The sequence below is a fragment of the Sturnus vulgaris genome, chromosome 5 (genome assembly GCF_052056855.1).
Source record: "Sturnus vulgaris isolate bStuVul1 chromosome 5, bStuVul1.hap1, whole genome shotgun sequence".
In the NCBI taxonomy this organism is placed as follows: domain Eukaryota; kingdom Metazoa; phylum Chordata; class Aves; order Passeriformes; family Sturnidae; genus Sturnus; species Sturnus vulgaris.
Window position 1 is genome coordinate 20,171,884 of NC_142247.1, and position 19,209 is coordinate 20,191,092.

The window sequence follows — 19,209 nt, forward strand, 5'->3', positions numbered from 1 at the left end:
TTAGGAAATGTATTCAGTTAAAATCTCTTCCAAATACTGATGAAAGTCCTGTCTGTTCTTGTTTTTCCTGCATCTGTTTTTATTGTCTTATTTCATACAGATTTCCATTCTATTTTACAGTTTTGAAGTTACAACTTATTTTTACTTTGGCTGTCATTGCTGATATTATTATTATCATAACACTAGCAAAAAAGAAAGGAAAAAACCCAATTTCTTAGAGAACACAGAAATACTGGTGTCTTTGAAGATTAACATGATCTTGTTAGCATGAAAGGAAAACAACAGCTTGGATCCTAGTCCACAGAATCCAACAACTTTACTGCTATGGATCAGTGAGTAATTGTGAAAGCAGCACTTTGGCTAAAGCATTCCCCTCTACTCCTCTTTCTCCACTTTTGATAAAGTAAAATCACTTTTTCCTTCCTTAGATAACACCAGTTTATTCTTGACTGCATTGATGTTTTGAAATGCATCAAAGTTTACATTTCTGAGGTTCATTAAGCTACATCTTTGGGTGTCATTTGGATTGTTCAAAATTAGGCACGGTATGTTATGACATTTCTTTGATGGTATCTGAGCATAAGAATTGGTAAAAATAATTTAAATACCACTTAATTATTCCTATAGTAACATTTAATATCCAGTTACCTCATTCTAACCAAAACCCCAGCAGCTTTCAAAGGGTTAGCCATCCTCTTCTCCGATGCTTTAAGGAAGTTGGCACAAATAATTTTTACAAGCTCCAGCAAATGAACCCAGTGTATAGAAATTGAAGTGTCTAATCTAATCTGTTGAGGGATCTGTACCACATGCATTACCCTGACATTTAAGGTCTCATAGTCAGTGACCGGTTAACCAAATCTGTCATTGTGACAGACATGTATTTCTACATGCTGTGCTGCAACTTAATCTTTCAGGCACGGTTTAGGTGAAATATCTTGTAGCACAGTGACTCAGAGTCCATAATGCCTTTAATGAAGACTTTTCCCCAACTGTTATTAAAACAGATAATTTTGATTGTCGTATTTGCAATAAAGCAAAACAAAGCAAATTTGTCTACTAAGCTCTCTACACAGTAGATCAGCTGTTAGACTATGTATCTCTAGCTATCTTTACAATTACTGTTATTATTATTATGTGTTATTACAACCCTACATCTCTTCCCTCTTCCCTGGCACCACAGCCTGTGACTTTCTGGAGGTGAAGACTGTTTTTGAAATGTCCGCTTAGTGACAGATCTGAACTTCTAAATCAGCTCTTCTGACACCTTGTGGTTCCTGTACATCACATTGTAAATCTGCTACAAGTCAGAATGTTGTCTGATATCTCTCAATGATATAGTAAAATATAATGTTGTTCATAAACACATGCATTTAATACTTTTAACTAACTCTAAGAAGAGAAGGAATTCTTTTATTATGATTTGATTTCTACCCTCTTGTTTTCTTTTGTGGTGTTGTTTAACAGGGTCAATAATTTTTATGTTCAATTTGTCTCCAGCTTTCTGCACCGGCTCTTTCTGGCTGCTGCCCTGGCATGGTCTGGCTTATGGAGTCCCAGAGCTGACAGGTGGGGCAGTGAATGCACATGTTGCCATCTGTATCTTTCTACAAAGCAAGTTATCTCCACTGGAGACAGCTCCTGCCATTGGGAGGAAACTTGTCCTTTGTTTACACGGAGAAATGTCTCTGCAAGATACAGACTTTGTGGATTGTTGTAGTGCAGCTAAATCTACTTCGACAGGCTGGTTCCAGTCGCCCTGGAGCACTTGGGATGTCCTAGGGAACAGGCACTCTCTACACATTTCATCCCACCCTTTCTTGACATTTGCTTTTATTAGACTGTGCCTGGTTTTGTTAAACTTCTTTTCCTGGAGGGTCTATTTTGTTTCTCATCTCCCCAGTCAGTAGTCCTATGTCTCTGAAGAAAAAATGCATATGCTTTTGATGGATAACAAGAGGCTTCTGCCACTATGACTCAGCAGCAATTATACCACTTTATATGCAGAGTTTCTTAGGATGTTCCAAAGAAGGAGCTGTACAAACCTAGTGCATGAATTCAGCAATTCCACTGCAGCAAGAAGGACTAAGTCGTGATGACTGGGATCTTGGCAGTAGGTCGAGAAGCATATTGAGAATTGGTGTTTGAAAGGAAGGACCTAGGTCTTCTGACAGAGTACCAACTCTTTAAAATCTAAGTTACTATGTTCAGTGCTTCAGGCTGAAAACTTTAATGCCAGATCAATGTGATCTGCTAATGGGTTCAATAAGGCCCCTCAAAGCTTTAATATTGTGAAAAAAATGCACCCTTCCCCCATGTCTGCAATTACTGCCACTGATGGTGATAACACACTCCCTGAATCTAAGTAGAAGCAGCTGAGATGTTTGTGACACTTGGGGCAGACTTCCCAGAAGCACTTTCAGCGTTGCTTGAAAAGAGGCTTTAATGCACTTTGTATATTTTGAGGTTGCAAAGAACAGCATTAAATAATCACATAGGGGAGGAAGAAAACTTGTTAAAAGCTCCCCAATTTATTAGACACAGCTTGATGAACAGATTCCCATTCTTCTGGGACAGCATGATGTGCCACTTGATGGAAATCATGAGGAAACAGTTACATAAAAGGGCTGGCTAGCAGCGAAAGGAGGCAACGTTTTAAAAACTCTCTATAAAAAAGAAATAATCAGCTTGATGGACCCAAATCCTTTCCATAACTTCATGTCTCTATGAATTCTGGAAGACGGTTTCAATGCATTATTTTCCACAGCTGGCTTTCCTTTCCAGTCTATTTATCTGTTCTAGTCAAAGTGCGCATCTCTGGCTATACCCATCCCTCCTCTCGTGGGAAGCAGTTGTGGGGCTGTCCTGAGGGAGCACCAGCTTGCAGTACTCCTTGCCTTGGGGTATGTTTGTTTCCGACCCTCTCTGCCAAGTCTCAGTGATTTTGCTTAACTGTAAACTGAGCTAAGAGCTCCCCATGGATGTTCACACTGATAGAGATGAAAACAGCAGATTGGGAAAGTGTGGAGCTCCCCACTCTGGCATCCCATCCTAAATATAGGTATAGCCCTTCTCTTTCCTACTAATCTGACCTATTCAGCAGGGCTGAGTAAAAATAAAAAAAAAGGGAGAAAAGGGAAACAGGAAAGCAAAGAAAATAAAGACAGGAAAGGAAGAAGAGAAAAGAGGAACAGCGAAAAAAAGAAAAAGAAAGGAAAAAAGAAGTCAAAGAGAAAACAGAATGGAAAAGGAAAATGGGAAAAGGAGAAAAAGGGGAAAGAAAAGAATCCCTGATTGCGCCCAGCTGGCAGAGTGCCCATCGCAGGGCCCAGCCCGTGCCGCCGGTGCCGGAGCGGGAGCGGAGCGGGGCCGGGAGCGGAGCGGGGCCGGCTCAGCCGCCGGCGCGCGGGGCGGGGCGGGGCGGGGCGCGGAGGGGCGGAGCGGGGCGGGCCCGCACGCAGGCGCGCTGGGAGCCCGGGGCGCCCCACGCGGGCGCTCCCAGAGCCTCGGCGGCGGCGCCCGGCTCGGCAGCGAGGGGGGCGCGGGCCGGGAGCGGAGCTGCGGCAGCGCCGGGGCGCCGCGGGAGGAAGGCGGGAGCCGGAGCCGCGCCCCGCTCCGCTCAGTCCCGCTCCGCTCAGCCAGCTGCGCTCTCGCCGCCGATCGCCCCGCTGCCATGGGGTAGGGGCGGCGGAGCGGGGGGACGCCGTCAGGCTGTGGCCGCCGGCGGAGCGCGGAGCGGAGCCCCGCGGTGCCGGGGGGCGCGAGGGGCAGGCGCGGCGGGGCTGGCGCGTGAGGCCGGGCAGGGCAGGGGGCTGTCCCGGTGCGAGAGCGGCGGCGGCGGCGGCAGGCGGAGAGATGATCGCGGAGTTGTTGAGCAGCGCCCTGGGGCTCGCCCTGTACCTCAACACCCTGAGCGCCGACTTCTGCTACGATGACAGGTAGGGCGGGGAGCGGCGTGGCGGGCGGGGGCTGCTCACCTGTCGGGAGCGGAGCTTCGGCCGCCCTCCTGCTGGTGCCTGGGGCGGCGCCGGAGGGTCCCGGTGGCTCCGGGGCTCCGGGTGGTCGCGGTGGCACCCTCCGCTCCCGGGGCTTTGACAGCTCACACTCGGTTCTCTGTGACCCCACGTAGCGGGAGGGGACCCGCCGTTCCAAGTTGGCATGTTCTGGGCTGATCCCCCATGCGCTGTGTCCGCGGGTGGCCGGCCGCCTCCCGTCCCGTTCCCCCGCTCCGCAGGGACCGGGCGCCCATGGGAAGTTGCCGTCCGCTGCCGGGCTGCGCTGGGCAGCCGCGGGGAGCGGAGCGGCGCTGGGCTGGCTTGGGCTGCCCACCTGCTCCTCTCCTGGCCGTACCTGCCCGCCGGAGCTGCGGAAAGGCGCTGTTCTTAGTCGGGGGAAATTCCAATTTGTGCCTTTTCCGGTGACTTAATCTGATCGCATTTAAAACAGATGCATAATTATAATGTATTATTAGGGAGAACAGCACGCCTGGCTAAACTTATTAACAGTCCTGGGGTGATTCATGCTCCATTGGAATTAAACCATCCAAAAAGTGAGGCGGGATTGACTTGACAGCGTTTCATCAGGCTCTCTCCTCTGCGGCCAGCGGCCGTCTGCCCCGGGGCGGTGGGTCGGGGCTGTCCCGGCCCCGTCCCGTCCCGGCAGCGCGGCTGGAATCCTGCGGGAGCCCGTGCGGGACGGAGGGAGCGAGGAGTGCCCCGGGGGTGCGTGAGCGGAGGGTCTCACAGCCTCAGGTTCACGGTGCCAGCGAGCTCCCTGGGCAGCCGTCGGGCAGGGTTGGTGCCTCGGAGCCTGTGGAGGAGGAAACGCGAGGAAACACGACGAGGTGGGATGAGGGATGTGCCTGATCAGGAAGATGTTTGCTGGATGAGTTGAGCTTCCCGGCGCGCTGATGGGATGCGAAAGGGTCAGATGTGCCTGTGATTAGGCATTGCCTTGGAAAATAACCTGCCTGTCCTGCAGTAATTAGTTACTAAACTCGGAATTTTCCTCCCTTAAGCGGTATTACAGTGCACCTGCCGTGTTTAAGATCTGTCACCGCTTCCAGAATTCTCCCCCCTGTTTTCAAGGCTTGCTACTATTAAACCTATTATACTGGAAGCAAATGCCAAGTGTTAGTCCTGGTATAGGTCTCTGGCTGGGAACAGAGTTGGCTGCAGAATGTGGCAATTCAGGCTGCAGCCCTCCGGGTCATTTACATGTACTTGAAGCCTTGCAAGCAATTAAATGGTTTTAGGTTTCCGTGAGTCTTCAAGTTTTCTACAGCGATTTTTCTTAAACCCATTGTGAAGTTTTGAAGCTTGATTCATAAACAGTAAAAGATAAAAGTCTGCTGTTGCCCTGAATGTGAGGTCTGAGTTGGACCAATAGGAAGTAGTGAATATTTTGATACAGTGACGCTATTTTAAACCCGCTTATTATAGTTAAGAACTGCAGGAGTTGTGGAATATTTACATAACCCTACATAGCATATATTGCAATGTTTGGGAAAATCTGGGTTTTTTCAGCACTAGCTTGAAAGCTGTCCTGCAGGCCAGTTTAAATGGACTAGGCATGGAAAGCAGTATGAAGTACTTTCTGATGCTGTTGATGTGGAGGTCAAGGTTACTCTTGATCTTGCCTGAGTGTGCTTTAATGCAGTTAGAAAAAAGTGGTATTTGAGTGTCATCTCTGAAAGCGTGGAAAAGATAATCACACACATTTTGCTAGTACTATTCCTACACTTTTTAAAAGGTGTTCTAAAAGACTGCTTTGTTCATTTGTTTACCTCCTAACTAAATAAAGTATTTCTCGTCATTGTAGCTAAGATTTAGGCATTGAGTAGAGTGCTCTGAAAGCCAGTTAATGGCATATCTGTATGTAGGGTCATCTAATTATGATGTTTTTCAATTGCAGCACTGGAAGGGACAAGGCAGAAAGGGCTGCTTCGTGCTAGTAATTGTGGAACAAGAAAGGGTTATCTATTCAAAGAGGCAGGCTCTCAGACCCAAAGTATTCTTTTAACTGTAATCACAGAATCTTGCTGCCCTGCAGGAGCTGTCTTGAAATGTAACAGTAGAAAAGGAGGTCGATGCTGGAGCTGCAGGACACAGTGCTCCATGTGGGAGATGGATCATGCTACTAACTTGAGCTGAACCAAGATTGTGCATTTAAGATGGGAACCAGCAATGTCTTGTTTCAGGAGGGCAGCATATTGCCAAAGTTTTTTTTCTATTTCCTTTGCTATTATATTGAAATTACACCACACTGCTCTCTTTTTAATACAGTGATCAAACTTACTGCATAAAGGGTGTCTGTAATTGCTTTCTGTATTTTTTATGTGGGTTGGGCAAGATTAAGTGGCATCATAAAACTTCTTATAGCAAAATCAATTTTCCAATGGTAAGATGTAATATTTTAGCAGCAGCACGGCACCAAACCAAAGACTGTATGGACAGTGATATAAAAGACTTGCTTGTAGTCTGGGCTTTGACTATGTATCAAAGGATTCAGCATTTTGTTTTCCACCCTTTACCCACTTAAACTGAAATAGCATGAATTTTAAGCCTGAGGAAGTTAAGAGAGCAAATGCACATGTTCTTATTTTTTGTCATTACTCTGCCTAACTCCTTTCTTTCAGGCTAAGCAGATATATAGCACGTAATCAGTGCAATCCCAATATTTTTGAGCAATTGACTTATTGACTACTTTGAAAGTGCCACTTGTCAGTTTCTAGTCAGTTTCTAAACACAAGAACCAGTGTTTTGGGGGTTTTTTGTTTGTTTTTTTTCTTTTGTTCTGTAGATGTAGACCTAGAAAACACAGGCTTTTGCCACCCTTGTCCCTGCCACTGTAATTCTTACAGACAGCTGTGATATTTCTTATTTACATGTGTAGATTGTTACTGGTAGTTTCACCTCCCCAGCTCAAAACCTCCTTGTTCAGCTAGGAGCAAACAGATGTATTTCCCCCTTTTTTTACTTATTTATTTGAAGCTGAATGTGGCATGTAGTAACCCAAAACAAGAGGTGAATGAAGAAAGAGGTGGAAATATTTAATCCCACAGTAGCTCACATTACTTGTTAATAAAGGTTTATTTATTGTTAAACAAAATCATCTTGAAACTGGTAACAGGGTAGAGTGAAATGCAATTTCCATTACTGCAGATGTGTTGAAGATCTTGCCTGTTGCACCGTGTTAAATCCAGCTTCTTGCCAGATTAAGGGGGGCTAATCTCTGCACACACAGTTTGTGTTTCATGCAAGTATCTACCAGGAATACAGGAGGGGGACCGTTGCTGCAATTAGGCTTACACATCGGCATGACTATTTTTGCCTGCCATTTAAGCCCCACCAGCCCACCTGGTAATTTGCCTTGCAGGTGCCTTACACTGAAGCTGTCGTCCTTCACCTGACTAAGACAGGTGACTGTCAGTTTATAGCTGGGGTGGGGGAGACTCAGTGCTCTGTGTGTCTGAGGTCATGCATTGTTACAGTGAACATGGCAAAAGCAACTCATCTATTGAGGTGGTCCTTTCTTCTAAATCTCAAAAGAAAGGCATGATTTAGGGAGAGTATGATAGGAAGCTTTAACCTTGAGTGATGTATTGTCTCAGTGACACATTGTCAAAATCGGTGTTCCAGAAAATGTATACATATTTGTCCGTGTAGGGCTCTTCCATGAAATTTGGTATCACAGAGCAACTTTCTCTAGCTTACACTGCATTTTATTTAGCAGGCCTGAATGGGGCAGCCTTGCTGATGATAGAAAATATCCAGCAGCCCCGTTTCAAAGTTGCTGCACAATAATCCAGACTGCCTTGAAAAAATCCTGTTAAATGTTTTTACCCTGTAGTGTCAGACTTGCATCATTTTAAAACAGGCCAAGCCCATACACATTTGACAGTACCTCTGTTGGGTCTGCCACACGAGATTTAATCTAGCAAGTGACCCAAATACATGCACTAGAAGAACAAGTGTAAGTGCACTGGGGAAAATTACTTGCCATCTGTCTCCTTGTTGTGTGTATATATTTGATTATTAATTTACATTTGTGCTTTTTATGGCCCCATTTTGTCATCTTCTCAAATTTTCAGCTCCGAGTACACCTCTCTGATAGCTTTTAGTAGCTCCAGTTTACAGGTAACTGCAATCCTGAATTCCAGGAGTGAGGCTGGTGATGAGGAGACAGTGTGCTTTCTCTATAGTGTTTTTTCTTTCCCCCCTCTGTTCCATCTGCTGCATGCTAACTTCAAACGACCGGAAAGATAATTTTTATATGAACCAGGAGCTTTCACATATTCATAAAGCAGTAAAGGTAACTCAGAGAAGATGCTTGAGTAACTTAGGCTGTGTAGTAAAGGGTTGTAGCTGAGTATTAACCAAGTGAATGGGTAACTGATTGTCTAATGGGATGAACCCAGCTCAGTAATATTCTTTTAATACCAGTTCTTTTTCAAATGCTGAACATAATGTACATATGTATTTGGCTTTTGATTTAAAAATGGTTTCTGCATAAAAAATATGATGAATGAAACACTTTGATCCAAATGTGAAATCTTAGTTTCCTCGAAATTTTGGTGGGTGGTTTGTTTGTTTGTTTGTTTTGTTTTGGTTTGGTTTTTTTTCACTTGAGATGCTGTACTATAGAGATTTTAGAAAGCAAAAAAGAATTTATATCCCCACTGGCTTTATTTTAAGATTCTTGTTGCATATGTAACACTAACATAAAACATGTCACTTCTGGTAGCTGGTTCAGAGAATAAATTCATGCCTGTTAGCAGACAGAGAGTCTCCCTGAGTCACTGACGGGCTGCGCCTCATCTGCAGGAAGTTCTTCCAGCACACAATGGAGTTGCAAATTCAAATGATCAACTTTCTCCAAAATCTCCCATATGTATTCCAGCTGCACTTCTGAATCCTTTAAGTTTGCCAGAGCGAAAGTCGCTGAAAGGCTCAGAAGTATCTCATCTCAATTTGTTAACCATCTGATAGCTGCAAGAGTGATGAATTAGAGCTCCTTTTCTTCCCTCATCTGGAAGTTTGCCCTTCCCTTGTTGTTTGCTGCTAGGTTTGGTTTTTTTTTTTTTTTAATATTTTTTAAATTCTTTTTCTCTGTGAAGTTGACTGAATCAGACTTTGCTGTTTGTTTGTTTATGGAGTTTCTTTCTTTAGCTGAAATATTTGATGCTGAAACTGATGCAAGACTGCTGGCAACCTATGGTAAGAGTTGCTCCAAAAACAAAGCTGGAGAAATAGACTGAATCTGAAGGCAGAGATGCTTAGTGTTATTGTTACTTATGTAAAGGTGAGTCTGTTCTTTCAGCCAGTGTATTATGCTAGGTGTTAAAAAAATTTTATTTCTAAATATTTTATAGGCTTTACTCAGATTTTGGGATAAATGGTTTTCTGGAAAATAAACCTTTTTAAAATGTCCATTTCCTTCTCTGTTTTTTTTAACACCCTGTTTTTTTCTGAAATGGTTTTTTGAAAGGTGGAAGCATTTTTTCGGGGACCTGAATCTTATGCTGAAAGTTTTAAAATAAATTTTGGAATTTCTCTTGATTGTGGAAGCCTATAGTTTGCCTTAGGGCTTGGCAACCTTTGACTCCTGCTTTCCCACTTGGGGCAACTGATCATATAAACTTTCCTTATTATGGTCCTTCAGAGTGAGAGCTTGTCCTGTGGGCAGGTTGTTTAAGTCAGGATGCAGTAGGATTTCATTTCACGTCTGCTAGATCAGGTACTTATGCTGTCTCAGGATGATCATCCGGACTTGAGATGTGTTATTTTTTGTGCAGGCAGTCTCTCCCTAGTAAGAGGGTGTAAATTTTGCAATTTCTTTCCCAGTTTCGCCCTCTGCAGAGCTCCATACTAAATCGTTTTCCCCCAAAGGCTAGCCTGTTGGTGAATGAAACTCCAAGAGTCAGAGGAAAGTGTTTCTTTGGAATGGCATCCTAAATATTACTTAACATGTCAACACTACTGCTCAGTTTGTTACTTCAGGACAGTTGAAATATTTTGTGGACCTGTGAATGGCTCATGACAGACATCTCCAAAGGCAGTGACATGCACTTGGCTCTGTCTTCAGAGGATGCTTCAGGCTAGCACAGGCTTGCTGCCGTTTGTGTATGACAGCTGATTGTGAAACAAAGGAACAAGCTGGATCACTAGAGCAGCAGCCAAGGATCAAGTAATCTATCAATCTCTGTTTTACTTCAAGGAAAAATAAAATTGGTAAATCAAAGTGTTTGAAGCTGATAAAATTTTGTGACCCAGGCTCTGTAACTGGGGAAGGTTCATTGATGATGCTTCACTGACCATTCCTGGCCTCGCTAAGCCTCAAGAGGGAGAAAAAGTAAAAGTGGCTTCCTTGAATACTAATCCTTGTGTTCCCTAGGACACTGTGAATTACTCTGTTAGCCTTCATTGTCCTAGTGGCTTCATGAGGAAATTTTTCAAGAATAGTGGCAGGTTTCTGTTGGAGGTAAATAGTACTCGTTTACTGTCTTCATGTCCCTTATTTGCTTTACCTCCTCATCTTTTAAATTGCTTTTTTGTGTTATTGGAAATATTGTGCTTTCAGCATAAGATTTTGTCTTTTGTATCTTAATTATTTTGATTTTTTTTGTCTAGTTTATTCGAGTGGCCCATATTAATGCTTCAAAAACTGTTTGAAATCAGTGCAATCTGTAAAAACAGTGTGGGTGTATATACACTATCATTATATTAAATAGCAGAATTCTGTTGCATGCTAAAATTTGAAACCGTGCCTTTTATGGCATCTTTCTTCCAACAGGGACCTGGACAGGTTTGCCGTTAGTCTGCCACAAAGGCTTCTTAATATATTCACGGGGGTCACTGTTGACTGCCTCAGATCATTTTCCTTCTCTCCAGGATTTAAGCACGTTGGCCTCAGCAGCATTTCCAGTCCCAGCTGGCCTGGGAAGCCAGAGACTGACAGATAATTGAATGTGGATTTTCTATAGGATGGTACAAACCGCTGTTTCTAGATGGCTGGACTGATCTTTGGAATCCCCTATTATTCACCAACTTGTCAGTAGACCCCAAAAGCCCTGCCCTGACCTCTGACCTGGGTTTCAAGGGAGGACAGGTTTTTCTGAATTTAGTATCCTGTGTCCAGGATGGGTGTTTCTGAACTGAGTTTTACTCTAGGCTGTTTTGCTAAAGAGAGGATTGTATGATTTTTAGCTCCTACATGTTTTAGTCGGCTAGTCCAATTCGCATTCAGAGGAACAGCGCAGTAATTGGTAGCAGAACTATTGCTGTGAAGTCTCTGCCAGTGCCTGGATGTTATTTTCATGCAGCTTGGTAATTTGCGTACTTAAATCCTAAAAAAGGACTTGAACTTTTGAAACAGGGTCACTATTCAGTGACCAAAATTGTCATGGAAACCCATTCAACAGCAGCCAGTGCCCTTCCTAGATCTCCCTCCAGTCTTCTCTTCTCACCTCTGTGGCTTTTTACATGTAGCAGTTAATAATTGGAAGCTGACAGGAACCAGACTCCAGTGTGCCACTTCCACATCATTGCTGTAGAATGACCTGCACCCAGTGGTTAGGTGGGAAACCAGTCTCTGAACACTCTCAAATACTGAAAGGTACACCACAAGTGTTTATCTGCAGCCCCAACTTAGAGATAGCATTTCATTTCTGTGCATGGTGTTTCCAATTGCTTGGCTGCCTGCTCTAAGTGTAACTTGAGTTAACTGCTTCTCTAAGATTTTTCTCTCCCTCTGATACAAGGGAACGTAGCTCAAAGTTGTATGGCTCTCTGTGAATCAGGTACTTTTATTTAGGAGGTGGTGCCTGGCTAAGTGTGTGGGCTTCTAGAGTCATGATGCATCAGGAGTGCCTTTGCAGCATCCAGCCTCCAATTTCTAGGCAGGAATATATCTACTTGATGCTTTTTAAAATAGCTTTTATGTTTTCTCAGCAACTATTGAAGCTGGTAATGGTTATTTACTTTGGTACTAAAAAAGCCAGCATGGAGTTCCAGTGTATGAATAAAGCACTAAGAAATAGTCTTCCACTGAAAATAGTTTTCTAAATTTGAAGTTTGGAGCAGTTTTAAGGTGACATAATTACTTAAGGGGAGGAGGAAAAATCCCTGAGTCATTGGATGTTGTCCATTATAACGATCTTTAAGAATTAAGGAAAATAAAAACCTGTCTGTAGATAAGGGTCAGCCATTCCTTTATTGTGGAATATCACAGTTGAAACCAAGCCCTGAAATCCAGCCAACCAGCATGAAACTGTTTACTTTTATCAAAGAGCCCCTTGATATGTCTTCATCCAGATTCCAACAGGAGATGAAAAAAGACTTCAGGAGGAAACCAGCTTGCGTGTAGAAAAGATTGGGTGTACTGAAGTTGCCTGTAGAAAGTAGGCAGAAGAGGTCTGTCCCATTATCATTTAAATTGTAAATATTCAGTGTGTGGCTGGTTTTGAAACCATATATGTTGTGGTAATTCCTGTGCCTGGGTGTTTCCTAGAGGTGTTTTGTAGCATGCTTAGGGTTCAATCTGCTCTAAGGGAGGTTGAGTTGTCAAGTTGTAGTTTTTTACTATATTAATGCGTACACACTTGACAGGCTTTTAGTGGACGTTTTCCATTGAAACATGTGTTCATTGGATTATAAAGTAATAACATGTTGGAGGCAAACTGGGGAGAACTAGAATTCTTAATCCAGGATAATTTGATTTTTTTTTTTTGTTTTTGTTTTTTTTTTTTGTTTTTGTAAATGACTGATTTGTTTCAGGTCTCTCACATGAAATCTTGAAGTGGGAATTAATTTCAAAAGTCTGCCACTTCTGTGACTTTAACTTTGGTTTCTCCAAATCTTTTGTGTGTGTTTATAATTTGATATTGTTTTCAGAATGTGCTTTCAGTGGTGGACCTTTGAAAAGACATGGGATGCTTTTGCTGCCCAATGTGCAAAGCAGCACATGAAATAATACAGTTAAAAATCTTCCTTTTGAAGCACACAGTGCCTGTGCCTTTATAGGCTGTTTGGTAGTTTCTCCTCTGCAGACTGATCCTGTTGGTATTTTTAGTCTTTGTGATATTGTAACACTTTGGAAACATTGGAATATTCTTGGTTTCATTTCACAGCCTGTCAACTTTCCTGGGTCAGAATCAGTTATGTTTGGCTGGGTCCTTTGTTTGAGGGGACTTGTACTGGGCTGCTTTGAGAGGAGGATTAGGTCCAGTTGAAAATTCAGATGAGATGCCTGCAGTTACTTCTGGCCATTGGAGAAACTTTCCTAAGTTTCCTATTTCCAAATAATACTGTAGACTTCCCTTACTGAAGTAGAAGGAGCACATACTGTGTCGAGTGTGACTCGGTGGGTGGAATTTGCAGCTGTTCTGTACGTTATGAACCTTATACTCTGTACTCTATTTTTAAAAAGCATATGAAGCATGAAAGTAAGTTTTTTGTCTTCAAATTAAAAAAAAAATTGAAGGAACACTGTGCCTTGTTTTATCCTCTAATTCCAAACAGTTATGTGATAGTGAAGATGCTGTCATACTTTGTCTTGAAAGTACAATTTGATATTGTATTTATTTGATATTACTACTCAGTATAGCAACACTGTTGTTTTAATATTTTAATAAGAAGACGAAGCAGTTAGACTCACATTTGAGGCAGGATCTTAACAAGCCTTATTTTGTGTGTTTTACATCAGCACTCTAGATACCACTGAAACGATAAGAATATTTATATCCTGGATTAAGCCTCTCTGTATTGGCCCATCTGACCTTTTTGGTGCTAGTATTTAGTTGGTGAATCACTTGGGTAACTGAAATAATTTATGGTTTGAAAGTTTGGTTCGAGAGTCTCTAGCAAGGTTGATCCTTTCTTAGGCTTTCCAGGCCTCCTTCCAGCTCCCAATGCCAAAAAGAAACACTGTACAGTTCCTGGGAAGATACTTCTAGGTATGATATGCTTCTATCTATTTCCTTACTGCAAAGTCTTGAATTATAACAAGAGTTTTCTTGTAGTAAATTCCATTAATTTTCAGTGTATGTGTTTCATTTTCTTCAAACAGTTTCAGTTGTACTTGAGGAAACTTTTAAAGGTCATTTTGTCTGTGGGGGTTGTTTTGTTTTGTTTTTTTTCGGAAAGAAAAGAGGGTTGTTCTGGCACAATTAACATTAGTTGCAGAAGAAAGGTTTCCTTTTTTTAACCAATTATTTGTAATTAAACTTCTGATGTCTTATATTTTTATAATTAAAGGAGAAGGTTTTTTTTTTAGGCTCTTTAAATCACTTTGATCTGAATTAAGGTTCCAGTGCCAAAAAAAAATTTAAATGCTGCATGGCTGTATAAATAAAGCCTGCTGAAAGAAAAAGTACTAAGAGCATAATGAAAAAATTTAATCAAATGGCATTTTTGTATCTAGTAGCACAATTCTTTATAACTTCTTTGTAACACCAGTGTACTTGAATAAATTTTCTATTTTTGTGAAAAGATGTAGTTATATGTTCTATTCCATTTCACAGCACATTACTCATCTCTTGCATGTAAATCACTTGGCTTGTTAAAAATGTTAGTATTTCTCTTCAATAAACATCATGCTTCTGGAGAGTTCTCAAAATATACTTGTATCCAGAAGATGAAAGACTTAAGGACAGGGAAAGGCCACAAAGAAAATGGATCCTCACGTTGTTGCACTCGTGGTAAAAAAGCCAAGCCCAAGGTAGATCACCTGGAGTTCTTCCTGTGCTGCTGCTCTGCTTGGCTGTTGAAAGCAGCTCCCACTGTGGAGATGGTTGTGGTGATGTGGCTTATGGAGTATGGGTGGCAGGAGAAGCCTCAGGTGGGTGCCTGCTCCACCCGAATGAGCCTGGGGCTGTGTCAGGATGGGCCCTGAGTGATGCTGCAAGTCACTGCATCTCTTATTGCTTTGCTTCTTTCCTCCCTGTTCCTGCTCACTGTGATGGCAAACTGGTGGCAGCTGAAGCCACATCTTTGACAATCTGCTGTGCTGGATGGTTCCAGGGGGCTCAAGCCTTCATAAGGGTATTGCCTATTTTGAACTGACAGCTTGGGCTTAAAGAAAGGAACTTGTTTTATATACTTTCCCTTTCCCCAGGAACTGTGAGGTGTGTAGATGCTGCTTAGCCAGAGCAGTTTTGGTTTCTCTGGAGTGTTTTGCTGTAGCACTGTACTTGCTTTAATTAAAAGACGAGGAGTTGTGGAGAGTCTCCTTCTCTGGAGATAATTAAAACCCACCTGGACACAATCCTGTGCAACCTGCTCCAGGTGAATCTGCGTTATGTAGATGGAGTGTCTTGGACTAGATGACCTCCAGAGGTTCCTCCCAAAAGCTGCAATTCTGTGAAAGTCTCACTAAATCAGTTTTGTTTAATGTCGAATGAGTAGGTTTGTATCAGAACCTGGGATTTCCCTGATGGAGTTGAGTAACTGGAGTTTCATGCCTGACTGATATTAAAAGGAAGAATTGGATGTCCAGTGAACAAGGAAGCTAGTAGGTCGTCTAGAATTTAGAGCCTGCTTGTAGCACATGACAAAATACAACAGGATATTAATGAAAAAGGTGATGTCTATCTGTAAGAATTTTCAGGCAACTAAAGTAAACCTGTGAGAATTTTCAGGAAACTCTTTTCCTCTAGAGGACAGTCAGCTCTTTCTTTCATTTATTCCCTACATGTTCCATTTTCAATTAATATGAACAATCCTCTCTGAGAACAACTGAGGGCCACCTCATTGAGGGCTGGGCAAGTGTGTAGTGAGGTGAGGAAAGAATCCCAAAAAGAAGAAAGGCCTTAAGGAATATTGACTTTCACCTATTTATGTGCCATATACCTAGTCTGCTAGCTTGCCATACTAATAATTATTAATATTTGCTGTTTTACTCTTGAAAAATGATGAAAATACTGACTGTATAGGAATACCTGTAGCGTTTTGTCCATATATCACTAAGATAAGTGTTAACTCTATTGTAATTCTGAGCAGTTGCCTTGATGTGTGCAGAAATAAACTAGCTTTGCATGAAAAAGGGTTTGCCGCTGCTCTTTGCAGCTCTAGATCTAGCTGTTTGATGACAGTGTTGGAGAAGAAGGCTTCTTGAAGCAGGAAATTTGCATAGTACAGATCTGCAGGTACCATGGTGATGAGTACCATACGTGTCTTGAAATGCTCTGATACAGTCAGTAGCTTGGAGCAAGGTACCACCCTGTCAGGCACAGTTTCCAGAAACACATGCTGTGTGTGATATTTCAATCTACCAGTTTGTCTCTGTGCTTGGCTTGTTCTGACCATCTTGCAGACTGAAATTCGTAGATTTTGTTGAGGTTCTCTGTGTTGTAGCTTACTATAGGCAGGGGGTTTCGACTTGTGTTCATACTATGCTCGCTAATTGTTAATGATGTGAAAAAGCACGGGAGTTTATTTTACAGCGAAAAGATTTAAACCTCATTTTCTTATTACTGAATCCTACTGTTTTCTGAATAAGTAAAATGACTCTAAAGCATAAAAATAAAGAACTAAAACACAGATAAATGTAAGTATGGGAAAAGATTAAATTCCAGAATAAAGAATTCCAGAATAAAGAGTTATTTCATTAATGCCTGTGCCTCAGTCTTTCTGTAAATATTTAAGGAAAAATCTAAGTGATGTGAGACTTTTCAGTGAGTGTGATTGAAATAATTTATCCAATTTTTTTTCCTGCTTGTCTAGTGTAACTGAAACAATTGTGCTTCAAAATCCAAATTGCACTGGATCTTAGTGTGGTCAAGGATCTAAAGACATCTCTTCTTTGTGTGGCATGGTGGGAGTGATGGCTGAAGGTTTTTGCTTGAACAAGGCAGTGGGAACACTTTATTTTGCATACTTCTTTCAAGATAAGAAATCGTGGGGAAACATCTGTGTGTAGAGTATGGAAGTGTACAGTGTTGTACTTTATATGCTGCTGTATTAGTGGAGAGTATTTGTTTTCCATCCTCATTTTTCTTGGACTGAAATCCTATATAAAGTGTGCAAAGTAGCAGAAAGGGGTCCTGTTAAGGAAGAGCAGATGCCGTGATAATTCTAAGAATGAAACTGAAATTGCCCCGCTTAGTCCTTTGCCAAGAGTAAGTGATTACATCCAAGGAAGACTTCTTGTTATGGTCTATTTTGTGTTGTAAAATGCAAAAGAACCCTTTTCCTAACGGGATGGTTGCATTTAATATGCATACTTAATTGCACATCTAACTATATATATATATGTGCACACACACACATAATAAAAGACATAATTTTTCATCCCATCTGTACTTGCATGCTATCTTGTGTCTGCACTAGCAGCACAGGTCATGGATAAAGTAAAGGGATGGGACCTGCAATCAGTGACTTTTCCAACAAAGTGATTAAATTATTATCCACTTATACCCTTGGGAGTTTCTGGGCTTTTAAATATTAAGCAGTATGGTAATCCGAAAAAACAAGTTTTGTTTCGTGTTTAGAGACCCATTATTTCTTTAGTCATTGTTCTGAATTGCATCAGGAACTAACTGCTAAATTTTTACTTTCTGCAGTGAAGGATCTCTTCTGACTTAGCAATATTTGTGTTTCCTTCTTTTTTTTTTGCTGAAGGTTTGAAGTTAGCTCCTTGGGTCAGCTTACACTATCCATGTTGTAAAATAAAACTAAATGAGGAAGCAAATGCAGAGATTATATTTCAGGTGTTGGTTCAGAAAATGACTAAACTTTGATGTAATTGAATTCAATTTAGATGGGTTGAATATTGCTGCTGCTCTAATTAAAGAAAGAAGACTACGCCTTACTAATATGTTATTCTTGTGGCTGCCTAAAATTTATTCTTTTTTTGAAGTACAAATGAACAGGTGAACTCTTCTGCTAAGCAGAGTCAGTGACAATTATGCATTAACTATTTCCTGCAGATTGGAGAGGATGACCTGCTTAGTAATATTCAAAAAGAAGGATAAATATAACTTAATAATCTGCTTTAGTGATGATCTGCTCATTTTGTCCTTAGTTAAAAGCAAAAGGAAAGCAAACAATTTTGTAGGTCTGACATGCTAGTAAGAGATAAAATGGCAGAGTATGCCTTGTCTTTGCTGTTGGGAATTCAGTTTTACAAACACTTGGACATGTGTTCAGCTTTTCAGATGTAAATAGTCCCATTAGATGAAATCTGGGTCTAAATGGAATCAATGGTAAACCTGTGGCTATTTAAATAAGGCTAGAATTTAATGAATGAGTTCAGTGAGACTACTTGTATACATAAACACATGGCTGAGTGTTTGCAGGATAGAGGGCCTTCGAGGACAGGAGAATAAGACTCTTGCAACACAGTATGAAGTCTGACCTGTCTTGCTTCTGAACCATGAAGAGCAACAGTGAGGAAGTAGGGGAGCATTTTGTGCATAAACAAATGCACTATATAAAACATCATAAATAACTGCAATTCATAAAGTGCTTGATTGGTCCTAAATAATGAAGCAGTGAAAATGTTTATGGGATGTACTTATAATATGTTTTTATTTTATATTTTTTGGCACAAATCATTATTGTGTTTCATTATTCAGGAAAACTTAGTAGCAGGAGACTTTCTTTTGGAAGAGGGAAGGTAAAATAGAAAATACAGGGCAGCCCCCCACCTTGTCCTTTCAGTCATAGGAGTAATGCAACATTTCATAATTGTGCCAACTGTTTTAATCATCATGTATATTAACTACTTAATTTTACACCACACTTGGTAAAGAAACACTGTGGGTATTACCATAATTGTGATGGCTCTCACCATCTGAGGCTCTCCCCTCCAGATGTTTCACCAGTTTGCAAATTTGATTTGGAGCTGCATGTGCAGCAAAACAACTGTTATGTACGCTAACAGATCTGTGTCTCTTTGTGCAGAGCATCTTTGCAGAGCCTAGTTTCACATTTCTTGGTAAGAAATATCATTGAATAACTGCCCTCTTACCATCCTGTGAGATTTAGAAAAGTGCAATTTTCCAGGTTTTTGAGGGAGTCCTAATTTACATTTCATAACACACACAGCAATTAGCATGAAGTCTTATGGCAGCTTGACAGTCCTTTGTGCCTGTGGAGGCAGTTACACAATAGTGCATGTGCAGATAATGTTATCAGGTGCCCTTAGTGCGTGCTCACTTGTTTTACCTGGGGCATACTAAAAAGCTGCAGCCTAATTCTCATTAAACTC

The 19,209-nt window shown here is 41.6% G+C and overlaps 1 protein-coding gene across 1 annotated transcript in view; it reads left to right on the forward strand.

Moving 5' to 3' along the window:
- The first annotated feature begins 3,798 nt into the window (after positions 1–3,798).
- The window catches only part of TMTC2 (transmembrane O-mannosyltransferase targeting cadherins 2), a 233,093-nt gene continuing 217,682 nt past the window's right edge, over positions 3,799–19,209 (forward strand). Inside the window, exon 1 of the mRNA XM_014888760.2 lies at positions 3,799–3,938. Within this exon, the coding sequence (XP_014744246.1) occupies positions 3,856–3,938 (83 nt within the window). The 5' untranslated portion in view covers positions 3,799–3,855. The remainder of the gene's footprint in view (positions 3,939–19,209) is intronic.